General features: G+C 39.0%; 1 protein-coding gene across 4 annotated transcripts in view; it reads right to left on the reverse strand.

Moving 5' to 3' along the window:
• Positions 1 to 3806: 3806 nt before the first annotated feature.
• RALYL (RALY RNA binding protein like) overlaps positions 3807 to 17130 on the reverse strand; it is a 256489-nt gene continuing 243165 nt past the window's right edge. For all 4 annotated transcript variants that reach the window (XM_089679728.1, XM_089679726.1, XM_089679725.1 and 1 more), the window contains one exon: positions 3807 to 6812. Coding sequence is in view for 1 of the 4 variants with exons in the window: in XM_089679726.1 (XP_089535852.1) it covers positions 6798 to 6812 (15 nt within the window). In the remaining 3 variants the exon portion in view is untranslated. The remainder of the gene's footprint in view (positions 6813 to 17130) is intronic.

Below are 17130 nucleotides of genomic sequence, written 5' to 3' on the forward strand. Positions count from 1 at the left end.
GCAGCGCTTTACAAAACGAATTAGGTAATATGTGTACATATTTCTCAAATTTACAGATGACTGTAGACATCACAGTTAGAATGTCCTTTATTCATGAATGGTCTGTTAAAGAAAAGGGAGCGGAGCCACAAATGTAGCTCCTTTTTGGTACAATAGCAGGATCTAATGTGGATAGTTAGATGTTCCCAATAAAATAATTATATGTTTTTATACACTGCTCAAAAAATTGAAGGAACATTTTGAATACACATCATATCTCAAAGGGGAAAAATATCATGCTGGATATCTATACTGATATGGACTGGGTAATGTGTTAAGAATGCAAAGATGCCCCATCGTTTGATAGAAATGAAAATTATCAACCTACAGAGGACTGAATTCAAAGACACCCCGAAAATCAAAGTGAAAAATAGATGCAGCAGGCTAGTCCATTTTGCTGAAATTTGATGCAGCAACTCAAAATGGTACTAAGTAGTTTATATGGCCCCCCACGTGCTTGTATGCATGCCTGACAATGTTGGGGCATGTTCCTTATGAGACGATGGATGGTGTCCTGGGGTATTTCCTCCCAGATCTGGACCAGGGCATCACTGAGCTCCTGGACAGTCTGCAGTGCAACCTGGTGGTGTTGGATGGACCGAAACATGATATCCCAGAGATATTCTATTGGATATAGGTCAGGGGGGTGTGGGGGCCATTCAATGGTATCAATTCCTTCATCCTGCAGGAACTGCCTGCATGCTCTTGCCACATGAAACCGGGCCTTGTCGTGCACCAGGAGGAACCCAGGACCCGCTGCACCAGCATAAGGTCAGGTCTGACAATGGATCCAAGGATTTCATCCCAATACCTAATGACAGTCAGGATGCCATTGTCTAGCCTGTAGAAGTCTGTGCGTCCCTCCATGACCTCCCCAAACCATCACTGACCCACCACCAAAATGGTCATGCTGAATGATGTTACAGACAGCATAATGTTTTCCACAGTTTCTACAGACCCTTTCACGTCTGTCACATGTACTCAGGGTGAATCTGCTTCCAGCAGTGTATATTGTTATTATATGGTAATGCTCTGTAAAGGAAACAGAGGGTGCCATGGCTGACAGAGATAGCATAAGGCCCCACTCACACCAATACTTTTTAAAGGACGCATTTTAACACTTTTCAATATACTGTATGTACACAGGTTAGCCTTTGTTTAAAATTGTGCTAGCTCACATTTAAGTGATGCCTTGCAGTGCACAAACAACGATACAAATAATGTAGCAATACTGTATATTCATAGTATTCCCACCTATGTGTTTTATTGCACCTCAATATTTGTTTTTTTTTCCTTTATAAATGCAAATTCTTTATTAAAGGTTTTTGTTCTCTACACTTTGTTTCTCATGATTTGTTTTAATTGGTGTTATATCACATCTGTGCAATATAGATTTCCTGAAGAAGCACAATCATTAAAACGCATTGAGATCCAGCACAATATGATGTCCCACTCTCATATATTATTGGAGTATTTCCTATACATGTACAGTACATGTCAGTATAACTGTGTTATTTTATATACTCTTTTTATTTAATCAGCATAAGGCTGCAGGTGCCTGGTGCAACAAATGAACAGTATGAAACTGTAATATATACGTTTTAATTTTATTTTTATGATGTGTTCAATGGAATAAAATATATTTTAACAGAACAAGTGTTGGTTCATTCTTGAGGGTACAAGCACCTTAAAAGTCCCATTTAGTTGTATATTTATTTCTAAATTGTAGGGATGTGGTGCTGTCAATACCTACTCTTACTATTTTCAATCCAAATAGTGTTTTCAGTTTGTGGTGCTCAGAAAAGTTACCTATATGAAAGAAAGTGGTGTCAATCACCTGGCCGTGCTGCGTGTCAGTAACTTTCAGAACTGGATGGACAGAAATACATATCTTTCAGCAGATAAAACTGCTCCTAAATATGTAGTTTATCTGTGTATTTAGCTGTTTGCTTGGAGTTCAGGCTTAAAGCCAGTGGGGCAGATAACTAGCCAGGCAACTAGCATTTTTAGTAGGCAGTCAGTATGGCAACCCGTGTATTTGATCCATAACAGGTTTACTTTAAATCGCAATTGCAGTCAACTTTTTTCAGCAAACAAATTTAAAATGATGACTTTTGTTTCCTTAAATGGAAAGAATATGAGCCAATATCTAAGCAAAAAATGCAAACTCATTCCATAAATAAGACAAAAAATGATAAACTATAATCTAAACACAACAAAACATGTCTTCAGCAATGATACTTCTTTCTGTCTTTCTACCAACAGATACAGAAAATGAATGCACTCCAGTATATCAGTTGCTTGCAGTATTTTTGCTCTTCTTAGAATGATTAATGATGATCCAAACAAAACCATTTATATGCAAATGACAAATATCATCATACAAAAATTTTAGGAATAACTGGTCTGTGGAAGAATAGCGAACACAGCTAGAAATACCGCAATTATAAAGAGAAGCACAGAATAATTTATTGCCTATTTGTGCTTGTTGATTACAGTCTCATAGTGTGTTAAAAGCAATCTGTATTCTTGGTTTTGTAGAAAGAACTGACCTTTTAATACTTTTTTTCTCCTGTGAAAAGTTGAGTTTTCTCAAAATTCACTGTTCATTGATTGAATATGGAGGACAAGTTGAACTTGTCCGTAATACCCTTGAAAGTACGACTGATTCCCATTTGTTGTTCCCTAGAGGAGGTAGTTTGGAAGGCAGAAGTTATTTCGGGTTGGCGGCATGGCACCTTTGTTCAAACATGACCAAACTCCTATGGCTTTGAAAATTTTAGAGTCTTTTTTAATGAAGTAACCCACTACCATTCATCTCTGAAAGTCTTATATGTGGATTAAAAGTCATTAGTTTTGGTTTAGAGTATTTAACTGAATGCAGATTTGTGGATGGTGTAATTCTTGTTTTTTCAAACCAAATAAAATTATGTTTAATGGTAAAATATGCTGCAGGAGAAAAGTGTAAACATTTGGTACTCTGTGACTTTCTGCTAATTCACTTCTATGTATGTAATACTCAAGAGATAAGACTATAATTCTACCTCTTCACAAAATTCATCTTGCATATGCTGTACAGTACTTGTCACGAATCCTCAAGAAGGACGTGATTTAACTGGAGAGTGTCCAGAGAAGGGCAACAAGGCTAACAATGGGACCAGAGGACCTCAGTTACAAGGAATGAATATAAACATTAAACGTATTCTCCCTGGAGTAGAGACACTTGAGAAGACATATTATAGATACCGCAATGGTGAATCTAGCATAGGGGAAAAACGTTTTGTTTAATGGAGCTTAAAGAAGAGTTCCGGCCCTCCTTCCCAAACATTAAGTAGCTACAAATTCTGTAGCTACTGACTTTTAATATTAGGGAACTTACTTGTCCAGGGATCCAGCGGTGTCCTCACCCCAAACTGATTCTTCAATTGGCTGTTGACTAAGGGAAACCGGCAGTGAAGGCTTCCTATTGTGCATGTGTGAATAGTGTTGCACTTTGTGAATGGGCCGCAGGAGTCTGGGAACCGTGAAGTGTTCCAGAGGGCAGGGAGGAGGGGGGCCAAACTTCTGGCTCAGTTTGCCATTGCAAATTGAGCCAAAAGTGGGAGCACTCTGGCCCCAAGTGCTTTCCCAAGGCAAGGGCCAGCAATATGAATGCAGAGGGACAGGAGGCTTTTCGGAAGGTCGGCAAGGGCCGCCACAAATAGGAAATCCATAATTCAAACTTTTTTAGAACTGGTGTTTACCATTCACTATAAACAAAAATACACTTATAAGTTCAAGAAAATATTTATTTACAAACATTTAAAAAGTATATTACACAGTTCAACAAAGAAAAAAGCAACATTCTTCTCCATACACAACATAGTTATAAATACACACAAAATAAACATGTAAACAGAATTTAAGAAAATGTATAAATTGTCTGAAGGTTGATGATGGTTATGCGGTGTCTTGAATTGGACTGCCCTGTCTGGAAAGGGAAATAATAGGCAGTTGCAGAAAGGTGCACAGGTGTGCTTCCAGAGCTTTTCCCATATTCCCCTATAGCTAAGACACTACAACACATTTTATAACATACATTGAAACATGCATTATGATGTTCATTACAATAACACAACGCTGTATGTTTGTTGTAGTATGCTATCATTCCCTTCCTCTAGATTGTAATCTCTTCCGTTATAGCCCTCCTAATCCACTTGTCCTGAATTGTACTGTAATGGTACATCGACCCTTTATCCTGTAAAGCATCATGCAAACTGATGGCTATATTAAACCTGTATAGCAATAATAACAATAATAAATGCAGCATAACCTGTATATACAGTGGGCTGCAGCACACACAATGCACAGGTATAACTGTTCTGTGCATTGCAGTGTTTTGCTTTTTAAAAATTATAGCAGGCCTGTCTTTCTGGGTGCTAAGGTTGAATTGACAAATACTTTAAAATTCATGGGCTGCATAATGCAACACACCTAAAGGCACCCAAATGCATGCATTAAAGTACACTACATTAGGCCCTGTTCACTAAAGCATACACCCATGGGATGGCCATATTTGCCCACACAGGGATGCACAGGTATCCTATGTATCCCCATGCAGGTAGTCCCATTCATGTCAATTGGGATGCAGTGGCTACACAGACACAGCTGCTGCTCCCAATCTGACAGCCTTGTGGGTGCGGGTTCATGGCACCACTGTCTGTGTTCGGGGGCCACGCACCTGCACTCACAGCCTCTGCATCCCAGCTGACATAGATGGGACTCCCTGCATGGGGATACATGGAACACCTGTGAATCTCTGTGTGGGCAAACATGGCCCATGCATGGGTGTACACTGTAGCACTCTATTGTGAATGAGGCCTTATGGTGTGAATGTCTCTAATCAATTGAGATTGGAGTTAATGCCATAGAAGCCCACAAGTGAGCAGGAACCAGAAGCTTCAAACAGCCCAATAAATTGGACAGAGCATATGAAAGTATCCTACCTACTTCCCTGATTGGGGCTTAATGCCATTCATTTATTTGTAGAGGTCTGCCAGGATTCTAGGTTGTGCCAAGGCTACAGCTTTTGCTGACAAAATATGGTAAATACTGGCAATAATACTGGCAATAACTGGATTAGCACCTAAACATCAACTTTCCTGTGTAGGGCTGCATAAATAAATACAAAAAATAATAAATAAAATCATACCAGATGCAAACACTTTCATAAATGGTAATATGCAAAGGAACAGCCAAAAAGGTATTCTTTCCTATTTATTTATATGCTACAACAAAATATGTTAGATGTTTTATATTTTAATGTACAGCGCTGAGCAAACTGTTGACGCTATATCAATACTGTATAATAATAATATAATAATAATTTACAAATACCTTGAAAAGAATGGATTAAAATAGGCATCTTTACTAGGGTGTTTTAAAACCAAGAACAAAAATGTATTACATTGCAGCCAATTCTTATATATGGTGACCCAGCAAGTAAGTCTATTATTTTTCAACTTCTTTTAACAGACCAAGCTGTCCAGCAAAAATGGCAGTTAGAGAGTTGAGAAAAACATTTAACACTGAAAGGGGTGCTTACAATGGTCAACTTTTATTTATGTAAAATCTTTATCCAAATAGGAAAAAAAAAAACTGTTTCTGTAACTGCTTAAAAAGTGTTAGCTGAATTTGGCTTTTATTTGTTAGTCAAGTCTATCTAAATCTGCTAGTCTAACACTACCCTCTCCTCTGACTGACAATGTTGCTGTTCAAATGAGCAATGCTGCTGTCCAAATGAGCTTATAAGTTTTGGGCTATCAATGGTGAGCCCACAGTGAAAGAAGTATTGACCTTCTGAGCTAGAGTTACTCATTTATTAAACAACCTAATCTAAGACAATATTATACTTTAATTAAAAATTATAGTTGAATAAACTATACAAATTCTCATGATCACTTTGGTAAAAATAAAGGCGATAGAATATTAAAAGGTTTAACTTCTAAACTTCTTTTGTATATTAATATGTCTTTTATTATATTACTTTCTGTTATCATCATTACTGTTAAATGTTAAAAATGTTATTATAACTATGAATGTTCTTATTTGAATATAATGCTGTTCTTCCAAAAATAAAAAGGGCGCACCTTAAACATTTGTAGGAATTGTGTACAAGCATGTAGTAAAATATCTAACATAAATAAAAGGGGACACAAAATCCATACCTAACAAACACATTTAGTTTTTAAAGTCTAAATAAAGAAATATAAATGAACCTGGTACATTTATGTAATAGTTTACTGATAAGGACAGACATTAGTTATTTACATTTTAAATAAACTGAATTCTGAATAAAGCACAGCAGTGCAAATCTACTTATATATACATATATTTCAGTACAGACAATCAACAAAATAAAATGCACCAAAAAAAGAATATAAATAAAAGTTGAAATTATAGCAACAAACAGATAGACAGAAATGTGCTATTTGTAAAAAGTGGCTCTTACAAATATACATGTGTGTACAATCCTTTCAACGCTCTCTAAAAGGTATAATACAATTAACGTAAAGGCAATAAGTTGTTAAAAAGAACAAAAAGTACAAAAAAATGCTGTATGCAAACAAAAAATATATGCAGATTTACAATCTAATAAAACGTATAGCAGTACTAGCCAAAAACATATAGTTCAAAGTCAGTAAATCTCCCAGTTTCTGCGCAGTCAAATCAGCAAATGTACAATTTATATTCTCCCAGTCCTTAGGTTTATCAGTAACTCATTCATATAGTACCTGTTGAATGAACATAGAAGTAAATACATAGTTAGAACTTTTATAAAATGATTGCAGGTCTACACACAAATACTGGGAAGGAACTCTAAATCATGGACCTTATAGTATAGGGCAGGGGTCTCCAAACTATGGCCCTCCAGGTGTTGAGGAACTGCAAGACCCATGAGGCATTGCAAGACTGACAGTCACAAGCAAGACTCCCATAGGCAGAGGCATGATTGGACTTGTAGTTCTTCAACAGCTGGAGGGCCATAGTTTGGAGACCCCTGGTATAGGGCATTCCCTTGTATACATTGCACCAGATGCTTTTGGGGGCTCCATTTCATGAAGAAATAACATACCAATAAGGAGACTTCACCATGACCCATCTGGTTACTCTCTTCTTGGGCAAAAAATAGGAGCTTTCCTGGTCTAGTGAAATGTGCATGCTCTTCTTTTTTAAATAACAACCTGAATTGTCTGCATTGAACTGTATCCAAGGCACAGCACTAAAAGAAAGCGTCTTGGTTTTCATAAATATATTGTTTTTGTTTTTCATGGTAAGGACAGAGCAATGTTTTTAACAGACATAATATAGATTATTGATGGACCACCAGCTGAGTACACAATTTCAAAATAATACAAACTTAACTATAACTTATTCATTTTCTCAAATATACTTCTATCTCTAGCAACATATTGCCAACATATTGCTAAAAAGACTAAAGTAACTAAAAGACTAAAGTAGCTGCAACAAACTATTTCTATAATAAAGGCAGTCCATAGTTTTTAGTTTTTTTCATGGCAGCTGACAAAAAAAGAAAAAGAAAAAGTGGACTCAATTTTAGCCCACCTGCAAATACTTTTTTGATTTTTTGGACAATTTTATAAAACCTGATGGTTTCCTAAAGATGCACCTGTCACTTACATGGCTTTCCCCCTTACTCTATATGCCTTTTTGGAACCAGGTATGGGAGAGCACCTGACCCTTTCCTCCCACAATGTACAGGTTGGTCCAAAAACTGTTACGGACGAATAGGGGAGAGGGTCATTCGTTCTGTGTAAGCATTTACAAATCGACAACGAGCTTATACAAGGCTTTTCATTCTGGGCTCTTCAAGTTGAACAGGCCTACAGAGGAATACAGGAATAAAAAGTATCAGTGGAAGGGGTGAAGGTGGCCCATAAAGGGACTTGTCACTTTTTCCAAATAATGGCAATATGACAGGTTGACTTTAAAGCAAACCTGTAAAATTTAGTAAGCTGGCATTCTGATGTAATCACATAAAATTGCTGGTGCCTGCATATAGAATCATCTTTCTTCTAGGCCTCTTTGGGAGAACCAAAATCCGGAGAGTTTGATAATGCAAATACTGATTTTTTTTTAACCAAACCCTCTCCTAACCTCCACATCTGGTATTAATCAGTGAAGCACGTGAAATGCATCTGAAAGTAAGCTGCATTTGTCCATCGATACAAGCCCCAACAGTGACTGGCTGCTTGGACTAGTACTTTCTGTACACAGATCCTGGGTCCACATCACAGTGCAGTGCCCAGACCAAAGCTAGAAAAAGCTCAGACCTGATGTCACGTAAGTGTAAAGGGAGTGGGGAAGGTGATTTCTATTAGGTTAGTATGGAGAAATAGGTTAGGAAATCACTTTACGTCTGCTTTAATGCTGAAGTTTAGGTATGCCTAATTTTTAGGCACCCCTATTCCAGTGATCTCCACTAGCTTCGGGATTCTGTGCCGAGCAGCTGCCCTGCTGCATTGTGAACATAGGAGGATATTCACCTGCCAGGAGTGCCGTTCAAAGAACAATTTGCATTTTCTCAATGAATACAAAACATTCTTTGATTGGACAAGGGGAAGAAGCGGGCGGTGATGTCACGATCTCCAGTTCTTACAATCTCTTTGCATACATTGAGGAAATCCACAGTGTTCTCTGAATGGTGTCTGTGCAGAACAGATGACCTTCTGTGTTTAGTAAGGCAGCCCATTCGGCATGGAACTCAATGGCAAGCAGCAATTACTATAGTAGCGGTTTCTACTAAAGGGATTTCCAGCTTCCACGGGGATCCCACAGGTATGGCACATACATACTTACACTGTTGCAAGTTAGACCAATGTAACCATGTAAAAGGTGCCATACCTAAAATTTCACACCATCCCAGTGAATCTTCATTTTTTCAGAGACTCAGGATTATTAGGATCCAAAACCAATAAAAGCAAATTTGGCCATGTAGTGGTTTAATTACATAAAGTAAGATGATTTTTCTGTTTTGATGTCCAATGTAAGAATTTAATATAAAATTAACATGTACACATTTCACATTTTGAACAATTATCTACAGAGTCAAGGTACAAAAGAATGTTGCCAGGTCCCAGCGTTCTGCTATATAGAGGTTTATTTCCATAATGTCCCTGTGTATATGAAGCATTGTCAGAGGAGACAGCACACAAACTTGCTATTTGCAAACTGCAATTTTTAAACTTATAAAACTTCTAGATCATTGAGGATTATTGAGGATGTGAGTAGTATTATATTTCCCTGGAATTCAATGACTTGTGATATCGCTGTTTTAAAGAAGTGATTTTGAGGCACATAGCGAGAACAGATGGATTTACAGAGGATTTGTTGGTATATAACCTTTATCTGGTCTCTTAGGTTAAGTTTATCCAGTGCGGTTTTAAAGCCTTTCAGAGAAGCCGCACGATTATTTCTGTGATCATATTATTTGTACATTTCAGAACTACGGTAGCAAAAAATGAAATCGGGATAAAAAAGGAAATATGAATGCTGGCTTGAATGGTCAAACAGAGAACAAGGCATTTTTTTACTAAGGCTTATTGGGTAGGAGAGTTTTTAGAAATACAGTACTTCAAACATGCATGGTGACATTATTACACATTTGGTTCAGGACTGTAGGCATATGTGTTATGTAACTTAAACTGGTTTTAAACCTCATACATGACATATGAACAAAGCATATCCCTCTATAGTGTGTACTTGTCTCTTTCTACAGCACTAAGCATCATTTCTGTTTGCTGCCCTATTCCTCTGCTATCAGTATGAATCACTTCTGACAAGTTTTCCTGACATTTGCTAAATTTCAGAATGGGGGGTGTGCATACATACACTCCAAAAACCACTGGAAAGCTTACCTTATCATATAGTTAGGATTTTTTTTTTATATACAAAAGTATAGGATTAGGGGTCTCATATGTTGTAACTAAGGATGGAAGACTAATCCACAATATCAAAATTCACCCCGAGAAAAAAGTCTGAGGAAAAATGTATTATCCCCGCCTGACATCAGAAAAGCCATAGTCCGAAAACTATTAATAAACACTACTACTCAAGGGGTGAAAACATTTTTCCTCACCAAGTCTTAACAGAAATTATGGATCACAATATTCCTTTATATTCACCCATACTGAAAAAGGCAATGCTCAACATGGTTTGCTGACTAGAAGCTATTACTGACAAACAAGCTCTAAAAGGGATGGGGGAATGGACTTCTAGCTCTTGTTCCTGTATATCTAGAGCTATCCCAACCTAATAGCTAGCATTGCCCTTGTCAGAAGTTTTCCTGACACCAAAAGAAAAACGTTGACAGAGGAAGATCACCAGTACACAGCCTGTGATTGACAGCCTACGCTCTGTTCCTGTGTGCTGTGTGGAGGGGGTCTATGAGTTCTCCTCACTGAGCTCTGCAGAGTGTGACTTCAGATTTCCAACCCATTTTTTCTGACAGCTCAGACAAACTTTATAAATTCTGAACTTTGGACAGTTTTAGAGAAGAGAACATTGCAGATAAACAGATACAACTTATGTAGGAGTATCACATGCCTGTTGTTAGAGGCCAATGGAGAGAGGGCTTCCCTTATGGCTAAGTTCCAGACTCCCCTGGATATGGGACAGAAGGAGTCAGGTCCAAAGTAGCACGGGTCACCTGTAAAAGTGCTTGTCAGAGGTACACCCAGGAGCACAGTTGATGCACTGGAATGGTGTCTGCAGACAGGTGGCGCATATCTATTAGCCAAGCCAGGGTAAGATCAGGAGTCAGGGCAGAGAAGACAGGTCCAGGAACAAGCTGAATCAGTAACAGCAAATCACAGTAGCAAGAAGGGAACACGGACAAAGGTACTGGGGAGCCAGAGATCAACCAGCAATTTGAGGGAGTGATGTGCTTCCTTATAAAGGCTGTCTGGTGGCAAACTGAGCTAATGCATGCCTAACTATGAGCCAGTGTGCATGCGTGTTCCGGCTCGTGTCCATGCGCCAACGTGCATAGATTTTCGCCAGCGTGCATTTCTGCGGCCATGCAAGATACTGGCAGGAATGCCAGGTCTCCGATCACCTCTGCTGTGGACAGAGCCCTGACAAGGAGGATTTGTTTAATTTCTGTACATCACCTGAGGTCAGTCACTTCACTGTGTATATAACAAAGTTTACAACCACTTGAAGGGCCCATTCACACTTCTTTGTGGAATAACATGGATAACTCCAAATGTTTTCTGTGTGTCAAGTTCAGATCAGAAAGCAGCATTACATTTCAGAACACTGCAATATTATGCAACGTTTCCATAATATCTCACCACTCTGCATGGTCCCATATGTCAGCACACAGCAAGCGCAGCACACCACACTGCTGTGCAGTGACACAAATGAAGTGTTAGTTTGCACACTTCTAAAGTTAGGTCAAAAAAAATGGGAGCTATGTGATGTGATGAAATGTGCATCACAACATCCCTGCTACCTGGCTGTGTGACCTGAAACATTGTGCGAGCAGCAGCACTTTGGGCTCCATAGGAGTGTTAATGGGTCCTAAAGTGGATCACAGGCCAAAAGTTTTTGCTAGGTTTAGATATAATAGGGAAGGTTTAGAAATTCTACCAGGTTTTTATTATTTGTCTCCGTGAAGGGAAAATTCATCTTACTACTGACAATTGTCAGCAGGGTAGGAAATAAGGAGAAGTATAGAATTTCAGAGTATGATTTCCTCCATTTAGGGGAGATTTCCAGCCACTTCCTGTTATGTGTCCAGGACAGGAAGTGAAGGGAAATCTGACGTGTAGGGCCACAAACGGCAGTAAGAAACTAAAAATCATCTGACTGTATAAATAAGCTCATAAAAGAACATACAGTACTTCCCAACTGTTCAAGATGAGAAAGAGGGACACCTTTAAGCACAAAGTATGTGGACAAATGACACACCTCTGCCACATGCCCAGTTACACAGACCAGGAAGAATGAAAACGAAAACAGCAAGCCTGCATGTAGAATTTGAGGCTCCTTTTTAACCACTTCAGGTTCATTCACTTTCACCCCCTTCTAGTCCTGGCCAATTTTCAGCACTATCGTACTTTGAGTGACAATTACTTAGTCAAGCAACACTGTACCCATATGACATTTTTATCCTTTTTGTGAGACAAATATATCTTTCTTCTGGTGGTATTTGATCACCAATGGGTTTTTTATTTTTTGCTATATGAATGAAAAAATACAGAACATCTTGAAAAAAACATTTTTTTTTTGCTTAGTTTATGTTATAAAATGTTGCAAATAGCTAAGTTTTCTTCATAAATGTAGACCAAAATGTATTCTGCTACAGATGTTAGGTAAAAATAACCCAAAACAGTTTATATTATTTAGTATGTGTGAAAATTATAGAGTCTAAAACTATGAAATATATATTTGAAAACTGATCAGTTGAGATCCTAACATGCCAGACACTGGAATGGCATATGTCAGTGATCAGGACACTGGTATGCGGTATGGCAGTGATCAGGACATTAGCATAAGGTATGGTGGTGATCAGGACACTGGTATGCCAGTAGCCAGGATGCTGTTATGGGGTATGGGGGGTGATCAGGATGCTGGTATGGGGGTGATCAGGATGCTGGTATGGGGTATGGCGGTGATCAGGACACTGGTATGGCATACGGGGTGATCAGGATGTTGGTATGGGGCATGGCGGTAATCAGGATGTTAGTATGGGGTATGGCGGTGATCAGGATGCTAGTATGGCATACGGGGTGATCAGGATGCTGGTATGATGGTGATCAAGATGCTGGTATGGGGTATGGTGGTGATTAGGGTGCTGGTATAGTGTATGGCAGTGATCAGGTCGCTGGTATAGTGTATGGAGGTGATCAAGGTGCTATTATGGTGTATGGGGGTGATCAGAGCACTGGTATGGTGTATGGAGGTAATCAGGGTGCTGGAATGAAGCATGGCGGTGATCAGGATGCTGGAATGGGGTATGAAGGTGATCAGGATATTGGTATGGGTATTGCGGTGATCAGGGCGCTGGTATGGTGTATGGAGGTGATCAGGATATTGGTATGAGGTATGGTGGTGGTATGGTGTATGGAGGTGATCAGGATATTGGTATGAGGTATGGTGGTGGTATGGTGTATGGAGGTGATCAGAGTGCTGGAATGGTGTATGGAGGTGATCAGGGTGCTGGTATGGTGTATGGAGGTGATCAGAGTGCTGGAATGGTGTATGGAGGTGATCAGAGTGCTGGAATGGTGTATGGAGGTGATCAGGGTGCTGGTATGAGGCATGGCGGTAATCAGGATGCTAGAATGGGGGACCGGTGACAGGGCCTCCTTGCATTATTATATTTTATTGACATTGTGGGGCAGTGATCAGGGACACATGGGGTACTAAACTGGAGCACTGGGGTGGCTGGCACTACAGTGTGCGAGTGCACATGCAGCCTTCACTGATATACCTTCACTGATAAACCAGAACTTTATGACCACTGACAGGTTAAGTGAATAACATTGATTATTATCTCATTACAATGACATCTAAAAGTGGGTGGGATATATTAGGAAGCAAGTGAACATGTTGTCCCTGAAGTTGATGTGTTGAAAGCAGAAAAATGGGCAAGCATAAGGATTTGAGTGACTTTGACAAGGGTCAAATTGTAATGTTGACTGGGGGCAGAGCATCTCCAAAACTTCAGCTCTTGTGGGATGTTCTTAGTATGTAGTGGTCAGGAACTACCAATAGTGGTCCAAGGTAGGAAAACTGGCAAACTGGCACCAGGGTCATGGGCAGCTAAGGCTCCATGATGCACATGGGGAGCAAAGGCTAACCCATTAATTCTGATCTAATAGAAGAGCTATTGTAGCTCAAATGTCTAAAAAAGTTAATGCTGATTCTGATAGAAAGGTGTTAGAACACACAGTGCATCAAAGTTTGTTGTGTATGGGACGTGTAACTGCAGCCTGGTCAGGATGGCTTGGTCTGATGAATTTAGGATTGGTTTGAGGGACACAACAATGAGTTTGAGGTGTTGATGTGGCCTCCAAATTTTCCAGATCTAAATTCAATCAAGCATTTTTGGAATGTGCTGTTAAAACACCTTGCAACTTATAGGACTTAAAGGATCTGCTTACTGACTGCTGGGTACCAGATACCACAGCATACCTATAGAAGTCTAGTGGAGCCCATGTCTCAACAGGTTATGGTGGATGGTCATAACATTCTGTGTCATGGGTTCAATAGATACTATATCAAATATTGATTTTCATAAATAGTAAAACATCTGTTTAACTACTTCAATACTGGGCACTTTTAACCCCTTCCTGCCCAGAACAAATTTCAGCTTTAAGTGCTCTCGCATTTTGAATGACAATTGTGTGGTCATGCAATGCTGTACCTGAACTAAATTTTTATAATTTTGTTCATACAACTAGAGCTTTATTTTGGTGGTCTTTAATCACCACTGGAGTTTTTATTGCTTGCTAAATTACTGAAATAAGACCGAAAATTGTGAAAAAAAACCCATGTTTTTCTTGTTTTTTTGTTATAAGATTTTGCAAATAAATAAATGTTCTCCATAAATTTAGGCATAAGATGTATTCTGCTATATTTCTCTGGTGAAAATAATCCAAATCAGTATTTATTATTTAGTCTGTAGGAAAGTTATAGAGTCAATAAACTATGGGATATATCTGAAAATCAATCTATCCTGATGTACTGACGGCCAATCTAATTTCTTAAGGCCCAAAATGTCAGGACAGTACAGATATCCCCCAAATGACCCCTTTTTGCAAAGTAGACAGACTGAGGTACTTAGTAAGAGGCATGGCAAGTTTTTTTAAGTTGTAATTTCTTTGTCATAATTTTTTGGAAAATGAAATAAAAAAAAAAGTCACAATGTATTTTTTTTTTACATACTGTCACCAGTGCAGTACAGTGTCATCATATAGCTAGTGTAGGTGATCAGGGACACTTTTTGTTTTAATTTTTCAATTTTTTTTATTACATATTTTTTCTTTTTTTTTTTATTAATACGCTACAACCAGAGTAGTATAATGATACCACAGTGATCAATGTATTTATATATATTTTTTACACATTATGATTGCTTATAGCAAAGAATTTCTTTGCTATAAGCAAGCATTTAACTGAATGAAATCGATTAATTCAGGTTTTTTTGTAGTGATTAGCTGTGATTGGCCACAGCTAATCACATGACACAGATGGGCTGTTATTGGCCCAGTTTGTACATGTGATCACTGTGAGCAATCACAGCAAGTGACACAATTGTGTACAATGGATCTCATGAAAGAAAGCCATCCATTGTTTACAATTTTCATGTGACTTGGTCACATGGTACTGGCAACAGGTCGGTACACAGATCTGTCATCGGCTGTGTTCGAGGTACACAGCTGGTGACAGATCTCGGGATGTCTATGAAGCCCACCTGGATCAAGGAGAGTCCTGCTCATTAGTGCTCAATTTGTTGGGGGGGGAGTACTTTGCTGACAAATAATGCTCATACATCTTGGGGGGGCACAGTTTGGCATGTTGGGCCTTAGATGACCTTGTCCCGGCACTCTGTGAAACTCAGAGCAATCAAAGTACCGTAATCACAAGCATCTCCACTGATTTATTTATTACAGGTACTTATATAGCGTTGTCAATTTATGCAGTGCTTTACATATATATATTATACATTCACATCAGTCCCTAACCCTCAAGGGGTGTACAATCTAAGGTCCCTAGCTTACATTCATACATACACATACTAGGAGGATTTAGACAGGATCCAATTCACCTACCAGCATGTCTTTGGAGTGTGGGAGGAAACCGGAGTATCCGGAGAAAACCAACACAGGCACAGGGAGAACATGCAAACTCCAGGCAGGAGGTGCCATGGCTGGGATTCGAACCAATGACCCTAGTACTGCCAGGCGGAAGTGCTAACCATTTAGCCACTGTGCTGCCCATAATCTCCACTGATTACAGGAGAGCCAAATAATTAGATTTACCTAACCCAGCACCTACCTAGGAGGGTGCTGCACCTGTCATCACCCATGCAACCATCCACAAGCTCTACTGTTCTAAGCAATGCCCAAGAGCAAGCCCACTGAATCAGTGTTGGTTGAGGACTTGTCTGATTTATAGTTTTGAAAGGTGCACTTGCATGTTGGAAAAGATATCTAACATACCCTGACAGCTACTCCTATTGGCAGCCGATATGGGGAAACCATTGCGCACCATGTGATGGATATTTTACCCTGCAAATTATCTAATTCTGACAAAATACATCTTCCTTTTGCACCTAGCAGTTATTTATGTGTGCACATTGTCTCTGGCACATTCAAAATGCAATGTACATCCCTGGCTCATTACAGATGTGGAGAATAGAGTTGGGTGCTGAGAGGATGTAACTCCAGAACACGTGAGCAGGAGTTACATAATAAGAAGCTGCCCAAAGGCAGTGTCGGAAGATGCTGGGCATAGAAGACTGGTAGAAGATGTTAGCAACGGATATTCGAGAGGGATTACAGACGTTTCACTGCAGGAGCAAGGCACTCTGGGATGTAAATGTGCCATAATTTCATATGCTGTGCATATTTGCACATTATGGCAATAGCCCACCCGCCATAGAAGCAGTAAAGTTCTGCTTTAAATAGGACCAATATACCTGGTATACTGTAAAACAGACTAGGAGATTTCATTCCAACAAATTAGAAGAATGTTTTATCTGGTATTGTCATCATTTTTATATCCATCTGGACCTTCATTGCCTTTACCAACAATACAGAGAAGCTGGGTGACTAGCAGAGACCTTTATGTTTATAATAATAAGGTGCTTCTAAATGCATTACTGATACAATAGCAGTCATTAAAATTAATGAATACACATTTGCTACTCAGCATTATGACACATATTTATCCAATTTGCTTTTGAAGACATCACAGTTTTATGCCTCAGTAAATGATAGGGGGAACTTTTATCTGTAAAATAATGGCGTTTTCAATTCTTCTTGGCACAGGGTGTGAAGGTCTCATGCTAATACTGTA

The sequence above is a fragment of the Staurois parvus genome, unplaced genomic scaffold, assembly GCF_062004578.1.
Source record: "Staurois parvus isolate SC_StPar_1 unplaced genomic scaffold, SC_StPar_1.0 ptg000230l, whole genome shotgun sequence".
NCBI lineage: Eukaryota > Metazoa > Chordata > Amphibia > Anura > Ranidae > Staurois > Staurois parvus.